Source organism: Musa acuminata, chromosome BXJ3-4 (assembly GCF_036884655.1).
Source record: "Musa acuminata AAA Group cultivar baxijiao chromosome BXJ3-4, Cavendish_Baxijiao_AAA, whole genome shotgun sequence".
Taxonomy (NCBI): domain Eukaryota; kingdom Viridiplantae; phylum Streptophyta; class Magnoliopsida; order Zingiberales; family Musaceae; genus Musa; species Musa acuminata.
The window spans coordinates 39,324,226-39,342,286 of NC_088352.1; the positions used below are offsets into that span (position 1 = coordinate 39,324,226).

At 41.4% G+C, this 18,061-nt stretch overlaps 3 protein-coding genes and 1 long non-coding RNA gene across 5 annotated transcripts; 1 reads left to right on the top strand and 3 right to left on the bottom strand.

Annotated features, from left to right (window-relative positions):
- The first annotated feature begins 188 nt into the window (after positions 1 to 188).
- Positions 189 to 3,919, top strand: LOC103997831 (uncharacterized). Its single transcript, XM_009419194.3, has 4 exons — positions 189 to 448; positions 565 to 677; positions 1,187 to 1,356; positions 3,356 to 3,919. The coding sequence occupies exons 1-4, from the start codon at positions 406 to 408 to the stop codon at positions 3,780 to 3,782; spliced, it is 753 nt and encodes a 250-aa protein (XP_009417469.3). The 5' UTR covers positions 189 to 405; the 3' UTR covers positions 3,783 to 3,919.
- A 1,630-nt stretch (positions 3,920 to 5,549) lies between these two features.
- Positions 5,550 to 10,767, bottom strand: LOC135635986 (uncharacterized). Its single transcript, XM_065147474.1, has 6 exons — positions 10,585 to 10,767; positions 10,354 to 10,488; positions 9,806 to 9,907; positions 8,881 to 8,943; positions 6,513 to 6,584; positions 5,550 to 5,768 (listed from the first exon to the last, which is right to left on the bottom strand). Exons 1-6 carry the CDS (start codon positions 10,729 to 10,731, stop codon positions 5,604 to 5,606), a joined length of 684 nt encoding a protein of 227 aa, XP_065003546.1. The 5' UTR covers positions 10,732 to 10,767; the 3' UTR covers positions 5,550 to 5,603.
- Positions 10,768 to 11,317: 550 nt separating this feature from the next.
- LOC103997646 (phospholipase A1-Ibeta2, chloroplastic-like) lies at positions 11,318 to 13,123 on the bottom strand. The gene has a single exon (XM_009418972.3). It carries the CDS (start codon positions 13,065 to 13,067, stop codon positions 11,430 to 11,432), a length of 1,638 nt encoding a protein of 545 aa, XP_009417247.3. The 5' UTR covers positions 13,068 to 13,123; the 3' UTR covers positions 11,318 to 11,429.
- A 1,291-nt stretch (positions 13,124 to 14,414) lies between these two features.
- On the bottom strand, positions 14,415 to 17,999 carry LOC108952519 (uncharacterized). 2 transcript variants are annotated; one of them, XR_001977540.2, is made up of 4 exons: positions 17,865 to 17,999; positions 16,409 to 16,491; positions 15,372 to 15,422; positions 14,415 to 14,553 (listed from the first exon to the last, which is right to left on the bottom strand). It is a non-coding gene; the product is annotated as an uncharacterized LOC108952519 (long non-coding RNA). The 2 variants fall into 2 exon arrangements; XR_010495770.1 differs by lacking the exon at positions 14,415 to 14,553 and having other exon boundaries at positions 15,194 to 15,422.
- Between the last annotated feature and the right edge of the window lie 62 nt (positions 18,000 to 18,061).

Here is an 18,061-nt window from a genome sequence, read left to right on the forward strand (position 1 = left end):
TTCTTCTTTGTTTATTTTTTCCTTCCCTCGTAAGAAATTATGATTCTGAGGAGAGGCTGTTACAAGAACGACAACGAGCCAAGTCAGTTGGCAGCGCGTGGGCCCGACCAGTGGGGCATGCAAACAACCGTGCGCTGTTGTCTTGTCGCTACCTTCGTTTTCCTTTTTCTTTTCTTCCGCGGATGATCGCTATCGCTGCACGCGAGGACAAACTTCGCTCTCTCGCCCCCATCTCTCTCCCTCACCCCCTCTTTCGCCTATCGGTCGGTCCTCCCATCCCACCGACCAAATCCCATCACCGCTCTCTCTCTCTCTCGTTTCCTGTGGAGAGAGATCTATATACAGATCGCGTTATCTCCCGTCGAACTCAGTGATGAGCGCTCGTTCTCCCCCGGCGACGGCAAGATGCATCATGGATCCTCCACGTTCGATGGCTTCTTCTTGGACGGTATTCATCATGCCATCCTCCTCTCTCTCTCGCACACACCGCCGATTCCGATTTTTTCCTTTACGTTCCTCTTTCGATTCATTGATCTTTATTTCTTTTCTTTGGGGGCCAAGCAGTGAAGGAAGGGGTGGACGACATGATCAAATTCTTAGCCAATGAGCCCTCCGTGGGGCTCTTCTTCGTCCAGCAGCACGCCCAGACCTCCATGCCCTACCTCCTCAACCTCAAGGTATGCGTCTTCTCCTCTATTTCCTCTAACCCTAGTTTGGAAGTTTTTGGCGTATTTCGTAGATCTGGAAATCTCAATGAATTGTCCATTGAGATTTCTTGTTTTATGATCCCTAACTCTTATTGTGTCCGCTGATGATCAGAGATAAAAAGAAAAAGAAAAAGAGTGCTTGTATATGCAGGAACTGATAATTGGGGCTTTCGGTTTTCATCGTTCATTTGGTTCTTTCATCATCGAATTGTATAGTATAGTTTGTTACTGCTTTTGATTTGGACGACTGGTCTTACCACTTATTCTACTTGTGATTTCTTTCCTGTTGTTACTTGTAGCAAATCAAACGAACATGTGATTGTCATCTTACTTTTTCGTCAGGTGTTACTTGTAGAACTTATTCTGTTTTCCAATAATGTGAATTTGCTGTCTGCACTAACTCTGTTCTCTTTGGATATTCAGAATTTTAACCATTTTGGGAAAAAAAAATATCACTAAATATCACTTTCTTATTTTAGGACAAGGTGGGGGAAAAGATTCATGAAGTGACCCTGCACACCGAGGACATAGAGGATTCTATCTGTTCAGTCAGGTCAATGGCAGAATATGGTATTCCTATTGCTGATGAGATGATTAAGGACATTAATAGATCACTACACATCGTGTCAGCATCCCAACCTAAGAGAGGGTATGACTCCTTAACTATCTTTTCAGAGTAAGGAATAGAAAGTTCTGTTAAATTATATGCTAAACAATCTTCTTGAATGACCTTATGTTTACTAATTATTTTTCTTCAGTACCTAATGGCTGACACTCTAGACTAAACATATAGAAAAAAATGGAGTCAGTACCAGCTGCCATAAAATACCAACCATTTAATTGTAGTTGTCACACTCTGCTCACACATCTTTTCTGCAGTTGAAATTCACCTTGTATTGGTTTATCCTTCAAAGTAGTTCATTAGCTTAATAGTCTTAATTCCATCTTATTTATCCAAAATACTGCACTAGTGGCACCAGTTGGTTCAACCCAGTAGCTGATTTAGTTTTTCCATTGACCCAGAGATTGAGATCTTCATTGCCACTTAGAGTAGATTATCACTGTGCCGAGAAGGAGAGATCTTTTTTATTCTTCTATGGTATTAGCTTAACATGGCAGCCAATTGCATAAAACTTTCCATCTATGTAGGGCTTGGAGAGGATCAATGCATGTAGCTTTACACCTGCAAATATAATGTCAATGTGTAGTATAGGCTTAAAACTGCAGCATAGAAGACAATGGAACCCGCACCAAACTCCTCTGTGGAACTTTTTATGGGGGAGTAATAATATCGGGTATCAGACTTTACGGTGCTTTTACCCTGCTCCAATCAGGTCTAAAATAGAGGCTTTTATTTTTATGGAACTAATTTTTATGTGAATAATGAGGAAGGGTGGAGCGCCAAATAAGCTAGGTTATAGCAGAAAAAAAAAAAGAAAAAAAAGAGAAACTCATGACCTTCTTATACTTGCAACTTGATATTAACTCCTCATTTTTCTTTATATTTTGATGTGTCTTTGTAGTTGGTATGACGATGGGTTAGTTGGCGTATAAGTGACTCAACTATAAAGGAATATATTTGCAATGGATATATAAAGATTTAAGGCAAGAACCACACAGGAAAGACCAAAAAACAACCTAATAGAGACAGTAAACTAATCTTGTTCAAGGGAAATTTATACTTAAAAAGGAAAATATTTTGTTTATAACAATCATATGATATGTAGATTTTTAGAGTGAAAGCTACATTGACTGACCAAACATGGAAAACTCATTTGAAAAAAATAGATAAAGATACTGGGGAGGTAGGGATGAAGCACAATAATATCTGGTCTGGACAAAAATCATTTGCACCCTATGTTTTTCAAAATTACAATTTAAACCCTTGCTTCTTGGAAATTACATGCTGTACCTATGTTTTCCAAAGTTATAGCATCTTTCCCTTTGTGATAAACTCCTGAAAGTATCCCTCTTATTATATTGGTTGAAAATTGATTGATGAAAGTACCCCTCTTAGTGTACTCCTTTTGAACATTTGAATGTTTCACTGAAATCCAATGATGAATATATCCTTCTTTTAATGATTACAAATATCTTAACCCCATCTCCTTCTTCATTCCTTTGCCTCTCTCTTCTCTTCCTCCTTTCCATACTCCTCTGCTTATCTTTGCACTCTGTAAAACATGTGGTCTGTTTTTGTGGAGAGAGACATCTTCCTCATAATTCAACAATGACCATTCCAGGGAAGATGCTTTTTTGTAGCTCTTTCATCGTTCAGTATAAATATATCTTTATTGCCTGCCATGGTTAACTTGAGGCCATTGGAATCGGTGATATAAGCGATCCTTTGGACCATCATATAATCCTTCACCTCGTGACCTTGAAGCCTTTAAGCAGTGAAGCATTTTGATGGATGCTAAGTTGATCATGCATGGAATCCTCAGGCTTCATTTTGATGGTATGAATTTTACAATATTATTACCCTGGAGAATGCCTTGACATATGGAACGCAACATGGAAGTTCTTTTTTGTTTTCCAAAGTCTTGTAGCACTTCTTTCTGTTGGATAGAGATGGTGATAAGATATTATTTAGATGGAGGAATATTTATCTGGTACTCCACTCTGAGAGTTTCTACATGTTAATACAGTGTAATCCGCAACCCAAGTTGGGGTGGTCAGGAGGATACATCCGGTCGCAGCATCATGACTGCCCCGCGCGAAGGAAGCAGTCGCAGCAGTTATCTGTCAGCTGTTTTCAAGTCCACAAAGTGGAAAGCGGGTGGGCTCAGATGGTCCCAGACAAATTCGATGATGGAAGACCCCAAGAGTGGCAACCCGTTGTCATCTGTAACACCGCCACAAGCAGTCGGCTCGGTTACTCCCGCCACCACAGATACAGATGGTGACGAATTACCTTTGTCAAGCCAACTTTTGGATGACGAGAGCTTGTACGTTCCTGACACGTCGACCGTGTTGGACGACTATGATAAGTTCAAATCTGAACGAGAGGCTAAATTTGAAGAGTGGCTCCAAGAGGCGGAGAACCGTGTCAGCTGCAGTGAGTCCGGTATCTGACGCTTGTCGTAATATGGATTTGTGATGACAATTTGAGGCCGTGGTTGTCTTTGTGCCTATTCTTTGTTGTGGCATCCAAATGTTGAGTAAACACGTTATGTATGGAATGGGAATAAACAACAGTTTCTTCTTCTTCATGTAGAGATTGATTTTTGGTTCGTTGTGATGATAGTCTCGATAGCATCATGGATCCAAAATACATGTGACAGTGATCACACACGATGATCGGATCCAATACCATTCCAATAAAGCAAGATTGCAGCTTCTAATTGGCTGCACGCTCATGCGAACAAATGGCACCCCAATTAATCGATTATGAGAGCATATATCGCAGCGTCTTACAGACATTGCGACACGACAAAAGGAGTTCGACGACCTTCGTGAAATTACCGCACTCCGGTTTGGACGGTAAGGTATCCCAAAAATAATTAAATCGTCGGCAAATCCCCCAAACTCCGTGTGCTTGTTCTCACTTGTGGTGAGCAGAACACACGTCTATCCGCTTACTCATTGCGTGCTTACCGTGCGTCTTGCCCCAACGACAAGCCGGCCCACAATATGTTAAAACAGCGCCGAAGAGCGAACCTTCGAATTCGTATTTTGACCGACGGTGTTTAGAACCTGCTGGTTTGAAAACAGTTACGAAGACCAAAAGTAGGCTTACCTCAGGGCAGCAACCCAATGAAGTGGCCGAAAAAAAATTAGAACACCTCAGGGCAGCAACCCAATGAAGTGGCCGAAAAAAAATTAGAACAGCAGGAAATAGCTTAAATCCCGCGTAACACAGCTTTCTTAGTCTCACCGAGGGAGCAGAACCCACGCCAACCCCATGTCGAAGCTTCCGCGATCTTATTTTGACCGCTGGTGTGACAAAGTAGGCTAAAAAAATAAAAACAACAAGAAATCAGTCGACTCTCGCCTACTGATGCATCGTTGTATACGAATAATTCCACTCTGGGACTTTGTATTAGGTAAGGGTGACCCCTCGCTGATGACAAAGCAGCTTCAATTTTAAGTTATATAAGCTGAGAAATTCGAATTAGTTAATATATTAATATTTTTATTGAGATGTTTAAATTAATTAATATATTATCACATAAGTGATAGATCTCATATTCACCAATTCATATATGAGGATCATCAGACATAATATTTGATGTAATAAAAATACTTTTATTGAGAAAATTCCTAATGTTATGCTATTCGCTACACATTAGCTACAACCAAGTAAGCAGATGCACTCTCATCTTGTTCAGGAAGAATGAGATTTGAAGTCCCACCGTCCCCTTTTTTTTTATGCACTGTAGAAACGATAGTTTGGGGCTGTTTGATTCCCCAAATCTCTTCTTCTTCTTCTTCTTCTTCTTCTTTCCATTCATCATTTCGATATCTCCCAAGTAAATCCCATTGGCTCTCTACATAATATGAATTGAACGGTTCTTCTGGCACCCCAACAACTCTTCAGCCTGCATTAAACTCCTAAACAAAACCCAGTTAACTGCTACATGTGTTAACAGAAATAGATGGATCATAATATGATTAGACAATAAAGCATATGCAGAAAGATCGATTACATCTCCAGATATCTTAATCAACAACTCAAAAAAGAGTAAACTCAGTCATCGGGCTGCATCTAACTTGACTAGTGTTACATCAAAATAATCGCAAGACTGCAAAACCTGCTGGTCCTCAGAAATTTCTAGCTACATGGGTTGATGTTATCACAAAAACATTGGATGAAATTGACTTGGTAAATTTTTTTAAAAAAAATTTCTTGAAGATATTTATTATTTTAAATTAACAGAACTAAAAGGCCAGCTTTCATTTTCTCCGGATCTTGACATTTAAGGTCCACTGAACCCTTCCTTCCGGGCGAGGTATCTCCCTTGGTAGGAGGAGGGGGATTTCATACTCTCCTGCAGATCCAAGTGGGGATGGAAGGCGCAGGTTATCAGGATGTATGTTGACACAAAGCTGCCTCGCAACCTGAACGTGAGACGATTTGAGAATGCATCAGACTGATGAGTTAGAGCGTAAACTTCTCTGCTAATTTACTGGATTTGTTTCTCGATACTAAAAAAAAAAAAAAAGTAAAACAGTAAGCCATCTATTCTATGCTTGACAGGATATATGAAATTGACAAGTTCCTGAAATAGCTGTCTCCAAAGAGTTCCATAAAAGTATCGGAGTCATCTAGACTCAGAATCTCGTGTTTTCTGAAATCCGATACTTCAACTTGCAGTAAAAAATGACACAAGCTATAAAGCTTAAAGCATGTCATTCTTTGGAAACATAAACATGAGAATGTTAACATCGAAGACATGAGTTTCAATGTTGAGACCTTGCTTTTGTCTTATAAAATGGAATATGCTAAATGGATTGGGAACCACAAATATAATGTTCTTCACCAACTTTCAGAAGCAGACTAAAAGTTAAAGAGCATATTTCTCTGAAATACATTGGAGAATTTTTGGTGATGGCCTCTTTCTTTCTTTTTTCTTTTTTTTTCATGTAATATAGTGTGCTTGCACACACATTAGACACAACTTTAGTGGCTGAATTGACCCCAAATAGATATAGTAGTCAACTTTGTCCTATACATCCTCTTACGCAAATAGATATAGTAGCATATATAAGCTATATATATCCATAATACCTACAGACGCATATACATACGTAAGTGTGAATGAACAAGAAACATAGGGACAATAGAGTGAATTATACTTGTACCTCAGCAACAATTTCATCCTTCGTCACGGGTGTACGGAGTTCATTGTCAATTTTGATATACCTCCTCAAGACCTACAATCAAAATCATATAGCACGTGTAACAATCTAGACATAAAAAATCAAAATAAATAATCAGAAACATTTTACTAAATCTGCATAGCATTGGCAAGAATAATCTCCAGCAACAGATTTGCATTTGGATTTTGAATGAAAAACGAAAGTACATGACGAACTTGATACAAATATACAAATCAAAGATTTGCATGAATTAACTCCAGCAAGGAAGATAAATATTATATTCTTCATTAATTTTTCAAGTAAATTTTCAGCAGAAAGTTCATTTCTATTGGTTTGAACAAAAACAGTCCTTCCAATCATAGCATGTCCAAGAATTCGTGTAAGAACCACGAGAAAAGTGACATCTCCAGGACAACTTGTGTAAAGGAACTAAGAACTGTATGTTCAAAGACTACAAAATGGGCTATAACTATCTTTATATAGGCTGCTCAAATATGAAATATAATACCATTCTGTATTCTGTTATAGATAATCTTGAATCTACTTCCAGACTAATTACTCTGCAGAGACAAATAGACATGAAATGAGATTCTAGCTTCCTTGCGATGCCATTAGCCATTCTGAGGAAGCATCTAGCACAGATACTACAGTAGAATATTACTACAATGACTGGGCCTGTCCCCTCTCTGGTAACTCAAGGTTCTACAGGGTAAATAATTCTAACATTTGCCACAAAAGCAAACACCTAAATAGAACCTACTAAAACTTACTATGAGGATCTGTTTGACTTCCGTAGTGACAGATGTTTTTCTGAAGATAAGTAATGACAGAAGTTGATACCATGAAATTCCAACATGATTTTCCAAAAAACTAGCACTACAGAAAGATGTACCATATTGTAAGCAGGATCCCTCTATATGACCTTAACCTGCTATCATGATGCAACATAAGCCAGCTTGTTACTCATGGAAGTAAGTTATCCCTATTTCCTATTTCTAAGCTTCTCATGTTTTCAGACAATTAAGGGGTTTAAACTTTAAAGACCCCAACAACTTGGGTTCAGATGCATCCATCCTCCACAACTCAACTCTAAGGCTGTGGCCCAATTATGAGGGTTATATTGTTCACTAGCTTCTTCGATTCAAGACATCTTCAGTCCTGGCACCTCTTATTAAACCTTCAAAATAGATGGCTTTTCTTTATTATTAATTTTGGTAATGGCACTTTCTCATCTCAAATACACTAATCCTCTGAACATATATTTTTTTCCCACAGTATCTTACTAACCTAGTGGGGCAAGTATTATTGCCAACTTCTAAATTTTGTGTCTTAAAAGCATATTAGATTAAGCTTCACATTCTTCCAAGTTATAGCCCTATTTAATCCTATTGAAAGGACTAAGCTGAATCATATGAAAGATTGTTAAATTTCTGACTTATTTAGTAACAACACAACACAATAATAGTCAAAAAAACTTCTACCACATCAAATTTTAAAGAAAATGGTAAATCTCCCTATTTTTCTATTTTCTCATCCTAATTCCATGCAATTTAATAATCTTATGGCAAAAAATAATTTCTCATATTGGATTCTCCATATTAAGTACCAATCACAAGATTATTATACACAAGAGTTTATATGTTTACAGAAAATTATAATAAACTCAAAGATGGGTACAGTGTGCAAAAGTATTCACCAACACAAAACAGTGAATCATGAATCTTAAATAAACTTAATCTCAAGGCAGGAAGTAGTGAAGCACGGTTGAGAAATCTCAAACAAGTATAAGATGAACAACTTGTAAGAATTACAAGCAGGAGATATTTGATATAAATTGTGATACATGTAGGTTCCCTCTTGACTAGACATCTCTATCTGACCCCAAATGTTTGGCGCTTACGACTCATTGTTGTTGTTAAAAGTAGATATCTCTGCTTCAGTGATGGGATCAGTTGTTATGTCTAAAGTTTCTTTGCATCCTTCTTTGACTTGCACTATATGATAGCCTGCAATGTTAGCTCACCCTTGATATTAACTCAAGTTACCTAATAAAGTATATTTTTATACACTTCTTAAGTTCCTTCCACTTTATTTTTTCCGAGAGTTCTTGATGCAGAATTTAGTCCAATTCAAGTGACCGCTGAATCATAAATTCTGCAGGATGGATAACGATATGCTTAAAGATTTATATCATGGGGATAAATCTTGCCAAGTACAGCAATCATAATCAGTAGCATATATTCCATAAAAGTTGATAATGACATGTGAATCTCACATTAAACAACAAACATGGCATACTTCATCTTATAATTCACAGAATGGAGTCAAATTACTCCCAAATTATACTCACAAGGCGAGCATTATTAAGACGCTTCGCCGCTGCATGATATTCCTTCATTTTATCCACCATGGCCTGTTAACAAAGAATATATTAGGCACTTCAAAGGTAAAAAAAAATCTAGAACTAGAAAGCTTCTAGCAAATAAATACATGAAGATATGCAAAGATGGGTAAAGTTAGTAGTCAGAAGCTTATGTAACCCATATACCAAGAGAAGGTAACCGAATCAGAAATAAGCAACATTCATAACTTGACCATCCTAACTACATAGTGACAAATAAGCACCCATTTCACTTAATGGCTACTTTAAAAATTAGTATCCAAGTTTGACCATTTGCAAATAATAGGCCAACTGCACATGAAAATATGTGGACAAATATAGTAGAATACATTCATTTGTATGTTACCTTGGTAACTGAATATACCATATATTTTGATCACTAGACACCTTAAAAATGAAAAGCTCAAAACCAGGAAGATACTGTAGCTATGCATATAATAAATGAAGAACTTTGATGATCCGCTTGGATAGATGCCTTGTCTTACATTAACTTTTTTGGCAGACATTGCCAGTTATAGAATTCAGTGGCATCAATCTTATCCTACCTAAGCTATCTCTGATGCATATTAGATCACTATGAAGAAAAACATAAAAAGCATTTGATAAAACTAGTATAACCATACAAAAAAAAAAGGAATTCATAATGATATGTAATACCAGAAGCATTAGCAAAATTCTTCATAATAATTTCATCAAACCTAATTCACCAATTAAATAAAACAAAATGTGACTCATGATAGTTGTGAAGGCAAATAATTAATAGAAGAGATGATAGAATCAAGTAACGTAATACAATATAACATAGTGCTAAACATTAACATTTTAAAATTTTAATGTACAGAAGGGAAAAGTAAGAGAACATCTCACAACTCACCCCTCCAGAATCATCAAGCGCCCTCCCAGATGTCTGATCTTGCCCTTTATCTACCTTGATCATAGGAGCTTCTTTTGCAGCTTCCACTCCTCGTTGGTAAAGCTATTATAAACAATGTAGCATACAAGAGAAATCTAACAGGGTCAGTTGCATTCTTATTTTCTTGGGGACAGGTTTGCGTGAAGATGGAGACAAGGCAACAATTCAAAACCAGAATACACTGTAATTTACAGGAAAACACAAAATCACATGATCTTAATGGAAGGACTTACAAAGATACAAACAGGCAAACTTAATGTGTCAGATTCAAAAAGCCTGACATCGGCTAAGACCGCAAAAGGAAGAAACCATGGCGATAAACTCAAACAACATTTGTGATCTTACGCTTACGACACGCCCAACCCGGATACTACAAGTAAACTAAGAAGTTCCTCCCCGACCTCTTTCCACTCCCACATCAGGAATTTACTGAGCATATAATTGCACTGATCTAGCAATCAAAAGTAATTAACATCCTGCCAGAACTGCAGGGTAAGAAGGGTCCCAACCTCGCGTTGCTCCCGCATGAGGAAGGCGTACTTCTCGATGTTGGGGACCGCGAGCAGCTTGGGCATCAGGTGGTTGCGGAAATGCCCCGGCGCCACCTTCACCGTCTCCCCCCGTTTCCCCAACTTGTCGATCGTCTGATGACCCCAAGAAACACGCACGAACGCGCACACAGAGTGAGAGAAGAGAAGGAAGAGATTTAGGCTTCATCGAATAAAGACCTGGGGCCGTACCGTGGTGAGGATGACCTCAAGCTTGCGGTAGCGAAGGCCCTGTGCTGCGAACAAGAGCGGGTTGGTGACGCCATCGCGCGAAGACGGTGGCTGCGAACCGAGGAGGCGGCGGAAGGCGGCGGATCGGCAGCAACGGGCGTGCGCCATTCCCAACGGACGACGACAGCGCGTGCGAGGAGAGGGTTTTGAGTACCTTTTCGTGGGCCAATAGGCCCAACTAAGACAAGACAGGTTTATAGGCCCATATTAAATTGGCCCCCCTCGATGTGATACATAAAGTTGAGTGACGTCATCTTTGGGATCCAGTCGAATCGGTTAATTAAACCGGTCAAGAATCCGGTTCTCAATTTTTAGGTCGAAACCGATCGATTAAGTCAAGATTTAGTGGTCAGAGAAGCTATATGTACTTGGGTCGAACCGGGCCGACAATTAACAACCCTAATCTTCTCTCGTTTTGGACCGGTTTGGTACCAGGCTCGAGTAAAATAAACCGTTGCGTGTCAGTAAAATACTAGCTTTCATCGAGACGGCCCACCATATCTTCTACAGGCCCGCCTCCGCAGTTGCGGACGTCCGCTCTGCCCTCCAAGTGTTCGACGCTATGCCCTGGAGGAACACCGTCTCCAGACGTTCAATAGTTATCGGTCTTTGTAATGATAATAATCCCCTTCAAATATCTAGTTGGGAATTTGAAATTGCATTGTTAAGCAAGCTTGCACATGAACAGGTAATCCCGTCGGACAATGTTATTATCAGCTGAATGCAGAAATCACCTTCGCTAGTCAAAAGAATTGGAACTGTTTGTATGGTACAATTGATGGTTCGGATATATATATAGTTGTCGATCATTGTACTTCCAGGTTTTCTATAGACAGAGTTGAAGGTAACGTGTGACCACAGTGGCGCCGGGGAAAGCCCGGGGTGGACTGCACCTGAATGGCTCGGGCCTTGCTCACGTACAGCTTCTTCAAGTTGGAGCTCTGTTGGGTGAGCAGGCGGGCGAGGCCGCGCTTGGCGTCCGAGCGGAAAGGGCTGTTGGTGGCCATGAAGCCGTCCACCAGGTGGAGATAGGCCTCCAGGTCGTGGCAGCAGGCGGGGTCGGCGTCCGGCCGCAGGTAGGGGGACATGCGGCAGTCCACCAGGAGCTCCCGCCCCACGTGCGCGTACCCGCCGGTGCGCGACGGCAGTACCATCGGCACGCGCGTCACCAGGTCGCGTGCGTTCACCACCCGCAGCACCTTCACCCCCCGCCGTTCCACCCGGGCCGCGAACGCCTGGTTCCCCACGCGCGGGCTGCCGAAGGAGAACACCGCCGTCGGCACGTGCGGAGGCGCGCGCGCCGCCAGCTCGTCCGCGATCAGCACCGCCAGCGCCGCGCCCAGGCTGTGGCCCACTACCGTGATGCTTATCTCCTCCCCTGCGTACTTCTCGGTCAGCTTCCTCACCTCCGCCACCACTGACGACGACAGGCTCGGCATGTCGGGGCCAGCTGTCTTGTAGAGGCTCCGGAACCCGCATTCAACCTTCGGCACGTCCCCTTGCGGGTCCGTGACGTCCTCGCCGTCGTCATCGACCGGGACAAGCCCGGTGCGGAGGTTCTCAGCCCACTCCAGGCAGGTGGAGGTGCCGCGAAGGGCGATGACGATGTCGCGGCGCCCCATCCGCTGTATCTCCCGTTCGTTGTCACAGACAGCGACGTAGCCGATCCAGCTGGTGCGTTGGGCGGCCATCATCCACGGGACGACGGTTTGAACCCACGAGGGGAGCTCCACGGAGGCGGTTGCGAACAGGTTGCGAGTAACGCGGTAGGACCAGTCAGGGAGGACGACGGGGCGTGGGCGGTCTGGCGGGGCGGCGATAAGGTTGGAGTGGAAGGCATGGTAGGTGGCCTGGACGAGCTCACCATATCGAACAAGCTCCCGGCGGAGGTGGACGTCGAGGGGTTCGAGAAGGCCGTCCCAGTTGGCGGCGCCGTGGTACTGGCGCCAACGTGGGCCGATGGTGCCGCGAGGGGAGGGGCGGGTGGAGTCGGAGAGCAGCCGGTGAAGGCGGGTGAGGCTGCGCGGGGACATCTCTTCGGTCTTCTTGTCAGAGGAGTTGAGGAAGGCAGCAGAGGAGAGGTTGAGGACATTGAGGAGGCGGCCGCGGGTCTGGTGTATTGACGAAGAGGGCGAGTGGCGGCGGGGTTCCGGTTCTACCTCGACTAGGTGGGGCGGGGGAGGCGCTTGCTTCTTCTGTAGGAGGCGCTCGAGGTTGGAGAGGTGGTTTCTGGTGGATATAACAGCAGCAGGAGGAGAAGAAGAAGCAGCAGCGCTACCGTCGGCATGTACTCCAGCGACGGCGACGGCTTTTTTGAAGGGGGTAGCTGCGCGGGGGCGAGTGATGAGGGAAGCGAGAGGAGAGCGGGGTCGCCGCCGATGGAAGGAGTTCCGTACCGGCGACACGCGACGAGGTGGAGCCGCAGGAGCGGAGCCGAGTGACATGGGTCGAGGAAGGGAGGCGACGATGCGAGAGAGAAGAGAAGGCGGGGAGAAGAACACGGAGTGAGCGTCCGTGCGGTTCTTGGTTGGTTGCATATAAAAAGACATGGCTGCTACACTGGTAAACAAGGAGTTGAGAAGGCTTTTCTATGCCCTCTCTTTCAACATAGGAAAACGGGAACCGGTCGACTTCGTGTGCCCATCGCGTCTTCCAACTCCAACCGTCGAATGAGGTATGGCTTTCTTCGACGGTAGTCAGGTTTTCTGCAATTCCATTTTGCTTTAGTTGTTTGACTTTTAATCGGTCAACGACCACCCGACGTCGGTACTAATAATTCAAGTCGTCCATGCGCTCGTACCAAATTTTCTACACTTATTCAATCAACTAATCCACTCAAGGCACAACAATGGAGGATCCTCTTCACTATGGAGAAGGAGAGGGAGAGAGAACTGGGGTGCCATATTTTCCATGAAAGAGACCACCCCGTTTAGACAATTCGCCGACAAAGAAAATGACACAGCTATGTTCGTTTGATTTATCAATCAAAACATCACAGCTTTTTTGGTGGTGTCATAATGGTCGAGGAGTTGATAGATTTGTGAGACGCGCGGAGAACGACGCATGCATCCCGTCGGTGAAAGGTCACTTGGTGCTGCTGTGAACGAACGACAGTCTGCGGCTTCGGGTTTGACAATTCCCTCTATCCGTCAGAGCTGACATCACCGTAACGACGTTAAAAAAAGTCAAAAGGGCCTTGGGTCCTTCTGTTCATACGAGAGCCATCATATTGCATGCAGTTGAAACACACAAAAACGACGACCAACTTTCACCTACAACATTGACCATCATTTGTAATGCATCATACTTTTACTCATCTCACACCAGTGTATCTGTATTCAATGGTTTGGTTTGTTTGATGCAACCTACCAAAATAGTGTAGATATCAAAAGATTTGAAGGTTAAAGATTCAAAGTACCGCAACACAACCTCATCGTTTAGCCTTCAGATGGAAGTAGAAAGGCTGAGGAAGGCGAAGCGACAGGTGGTGTTAAGGTGACCGACTCGTGTCCTGCCGACGGGATACTGGAATTATCTGGGTTTCCCAACAGCTCTCGTTAGGCACCAGCTGTAACAAAGACGTTATAAACTCTCCACCAGTCCATGAAGTGCAGTTTCCAACGCAAGAAATAGTCATTATATGGATGATATGGTGGGTAATGGCGAGTTGAGATGTCATCGACAAACAGCTATGCGATGACGAACTCGTCCGTGTTCTCTTTCAGCATCACACCGTTCCACGTTTTGACGAGTTTTTCTTGTGTGGATTTGCCAACGCAGTTGAAGAAGTCTTTTGATCAACTCAACGTCGGTGGACTGGAACAATAAGACTAGCACGGGGGTCTCCCTGGTGTAAAACTATGGCAATTGAAAGCTCGCAATGCTACCACAATATCTCCTCCGGCTTTCCATGAATGCTACTAACCCAAGCTAAAAGATAGCATTTATGAGGTTGTTAACAAGATATGATAATGAGCTCGAGACAAGAAAACATAATCTGTTCCAAGTTCATAATTACAGCACAATAGGATTTTTCTTTTTTGTTAATAGATATAGAGTCCAATGAATTTGAAAGCCTAATGAAGGTTCCAGTCGATTAATGTTTAATCTAATAACAAGAAAGGTTAACCTCATCCTGTGAATTTTATACAAAAATATTAGGCATACTCGCTTACAGTAGATTTAGGTTTTTGACTGTAATGGTTAAAGTCATGAAATCAAATTTCAACTTTGTCACCTATTTTTTACTAGAAAAAAAATACTATTGACTGTCAGTCTGATTGACTATCGTTTTAGTGATCAAAGAAATCAAAGTTGAATTTGTTGGTTTCAAACTAGATTATAAGTCAATTTAATTGAAATGAATCCAATGCAAATTTGAATCTCCCAGAAACCTGAGAGAAAACTGACTCTATGCATTTCTCCAACCACATGAACTCAGTTTAGAAGACACAAGGAGTAACTAAGAGGCATAATTTGATACAGATGGTCTGTTTTGGGTTAACCAAGATGGATATTACTCTTTAAGACCGTAATGGATCTCGTTTCAATTATGCACACAGCATCTTGAAACACCACCTTAATGGGATATATTGCAGTAGGAGGTATATGCAGATAGAACTATGCAAACTACAGTCTGAAACTCCAATGAATAACTAAACTGTGACCAAAACATGCAATTTTCACATAAGATAAGCAACACACAACAAAGTTAAAAATCAGAAAATTAGAAAGAAAAGATGTTCTACCTCGAGATTTTTTTTTATTATTTGCTGTCCACGAGCATCATCGGGATGGATCTGAAAAAAACCAAGCAATTAATGTACATGCTAATTGATTTCAAATATATAAAGAATATCCAAGAACATAAAAATATATGAAAAAGGACCTATCTATATAAATAATATAGAGCATGTGTGTGTGCAATTTAAAAGAAATATCAGAAATAATCTGTATATGGTGCATTATCACTGTGGATTGCTTTAATTCAGTTTTATGAGCATGTGAAACTTTTAGTCGTTCCTTGTTAAGACACTACTATAAATTTGTTTACTCACATGTAATTTGTACATGTTGAAATTTTGATTATACAGTACACTTTGCAAGTATTTGTCACTCAGTGGTCTAATCTTATGATTCTCTTAACGGCATAACTCATATTATCACTTTACCTACCACCGAGAAATCACAAGCAGTAGTATTGCTAGCCTAAATTTTACTCTCCATCAGTGCATAATCAGCCACACAAGGGTTTTTGGACATGTAAAAGTTTGCCACTGAAAATATTCATTAGTTTATTTTAGTTTGAGTGAATGATTTTATGTGCTTCTAGCAACCCATATATGTATGTTATCTTTTGTGTGTAAAATGAAAAATTGAACCTCAAGTGGATCCCACCTGAAGAGCAAATGGTTAGGCCCATTCAAGGATCACTGTGTGTATTGTACACATTCCACCTCTCCAATAAAAATGACAAAGCTGATACAATTACTAAATTTTTCGAGTGCCGAGTAATAAACTCCCTTGCCTTTGATTCTTCATTTATACCCTCCCACAGCCTCCTACAGAGTAAGTAGTTTGCAGATTTCTGCTTTACAATAAACTTTTTGTATATGTTGAACAGTTACAACTCAAGTGAAAGTCAAGCATATGGATGAATTTTAATATCTTCTCAGATGATGTTACAAATTTGATGAATAAAAGGGAACTACAGCTAATAAAGGAACAATGTTGAAAAACAGAAAGATATGGTACTTGGTTTAGCTGCTCATTTGAGGTAATTTACCTTTGGAAATAAAAGCCTCACGTTCAACTCTGTTCTCTGGTTGATCGTAATGATTTGTCATAGCTGCCTTCTGACTAAGTGACCTGAAACATGACCACAGAAACCAAATAATCTTTATCTAGTTTTCAACCAGCATGCTGATAAGATGATCAAGACTAGCAGAAAATAATATTAAATGAGAAGTGCTAAATGAAACCGTTGAGATAATACTACTTCTTTTGCTGTCAATAGCTAGACATCCTTTATCCAATTCAGCGACAGCGTGACACAAAAAATGAATTACCAGCTCCACATACAGATAATGTGTGATCACTTCATCCCATAAAAAGTAAATGAAATAAAATCAACCTAAAATCATGAATAAAGACATGGCTGACGCATCGACCGAGAAAGCAGAGTCCAAATGACAAGGTTGAGAATTCCAACATAGTAAATTTGAAATGTGTTGTGCCGCTAGTTCAATGATGCATGAATAAAACAATGACAATTGATTCCTTCACATAAAGAACAAGAATATTTTCCTTGATGTCAAGTAAAAGTGGAATTGTGCTCATGAAGATAGATGTAATCAATCGGTTCAGGGAAAACAAATAAATAGTATCACATTCTAGCAACTGAAAATGGGTTGTACCAGAGCCAGCACCAACAAAATGTATCTGTTCCTTGTCTGTCTTTTGTCTTTTGTCCTACTCTCAGATTTAGACAACCAAACAAGAAGCTTCCTAAGAGCAGCCCAACAAGCATGATATCCTTCAAATGCCATTTGCAGTGGCATACAGTAAGTCTATCAATTTTTCCCCTAAAAAGAACAGAACTAAATTCTTTCTGGCGGCAGCTCTCCTCACAGGTCTTCTAACAAATGAGTTCTCGTATCCATTCTTCACATTGCCTTGTTTTAACTAAGGACCTGTGTGAGCATTGACAAGTGATTAGTTCCAGTGAACTCGATTTCAATAATCATGTACTTCTTTTTCGAGTAAGCTAGATATCGGATTCGAAACGATGGCAACTACAAATCGGTCATTACCTATGTAATTTGCATTTATGCAGATTAAAATCATGGATATACCATCTCCCTCCTCACATTGCCATGGATATCTAGTTGCTATTTCTACAGCTATGTTTGCCTCACCAAGGCCAGTTTGTAAACCTAGGGTGAATTCAATCATGAGATAAGCCCCTTTTTCCCTTCTCTAATGTTTCATCGCAGTCATGGAGACCCCCACAAATGCAACGGTAGATCGCGGTTTCTTCAGCGACGAAGACAAGAGGACCAGCGATCTTGATGAATCGATCAGACAAAGAACTGAAAACACCATGATTAGAAGCACTAGGATCAAGCAAGCAAACCCCCATCGATGAACCGATGAACTGTATATCACCAGGGTTTTCTTGTTCCATGCAATTTCGTAGAGAGAGAAAGAGAGAGGGAGAGGGTCAGGGGTACAATACGCACAGTTTGCTGGCGGTAGCATCATCGTTGGTGCCGCTACTGCCGCCATGGAGATCGCTCGCATCACGGCCATGGCTTCTCCCCATCCGCCTCTTCGGTTACCGCTCTTCCCTCGCGTCCTCATTCGAGATTCGTTCGCTTAAGTACACGATACACACGTGGGCCACCTACACCTCATTTTGGGGGCCCACCCCTCGCAC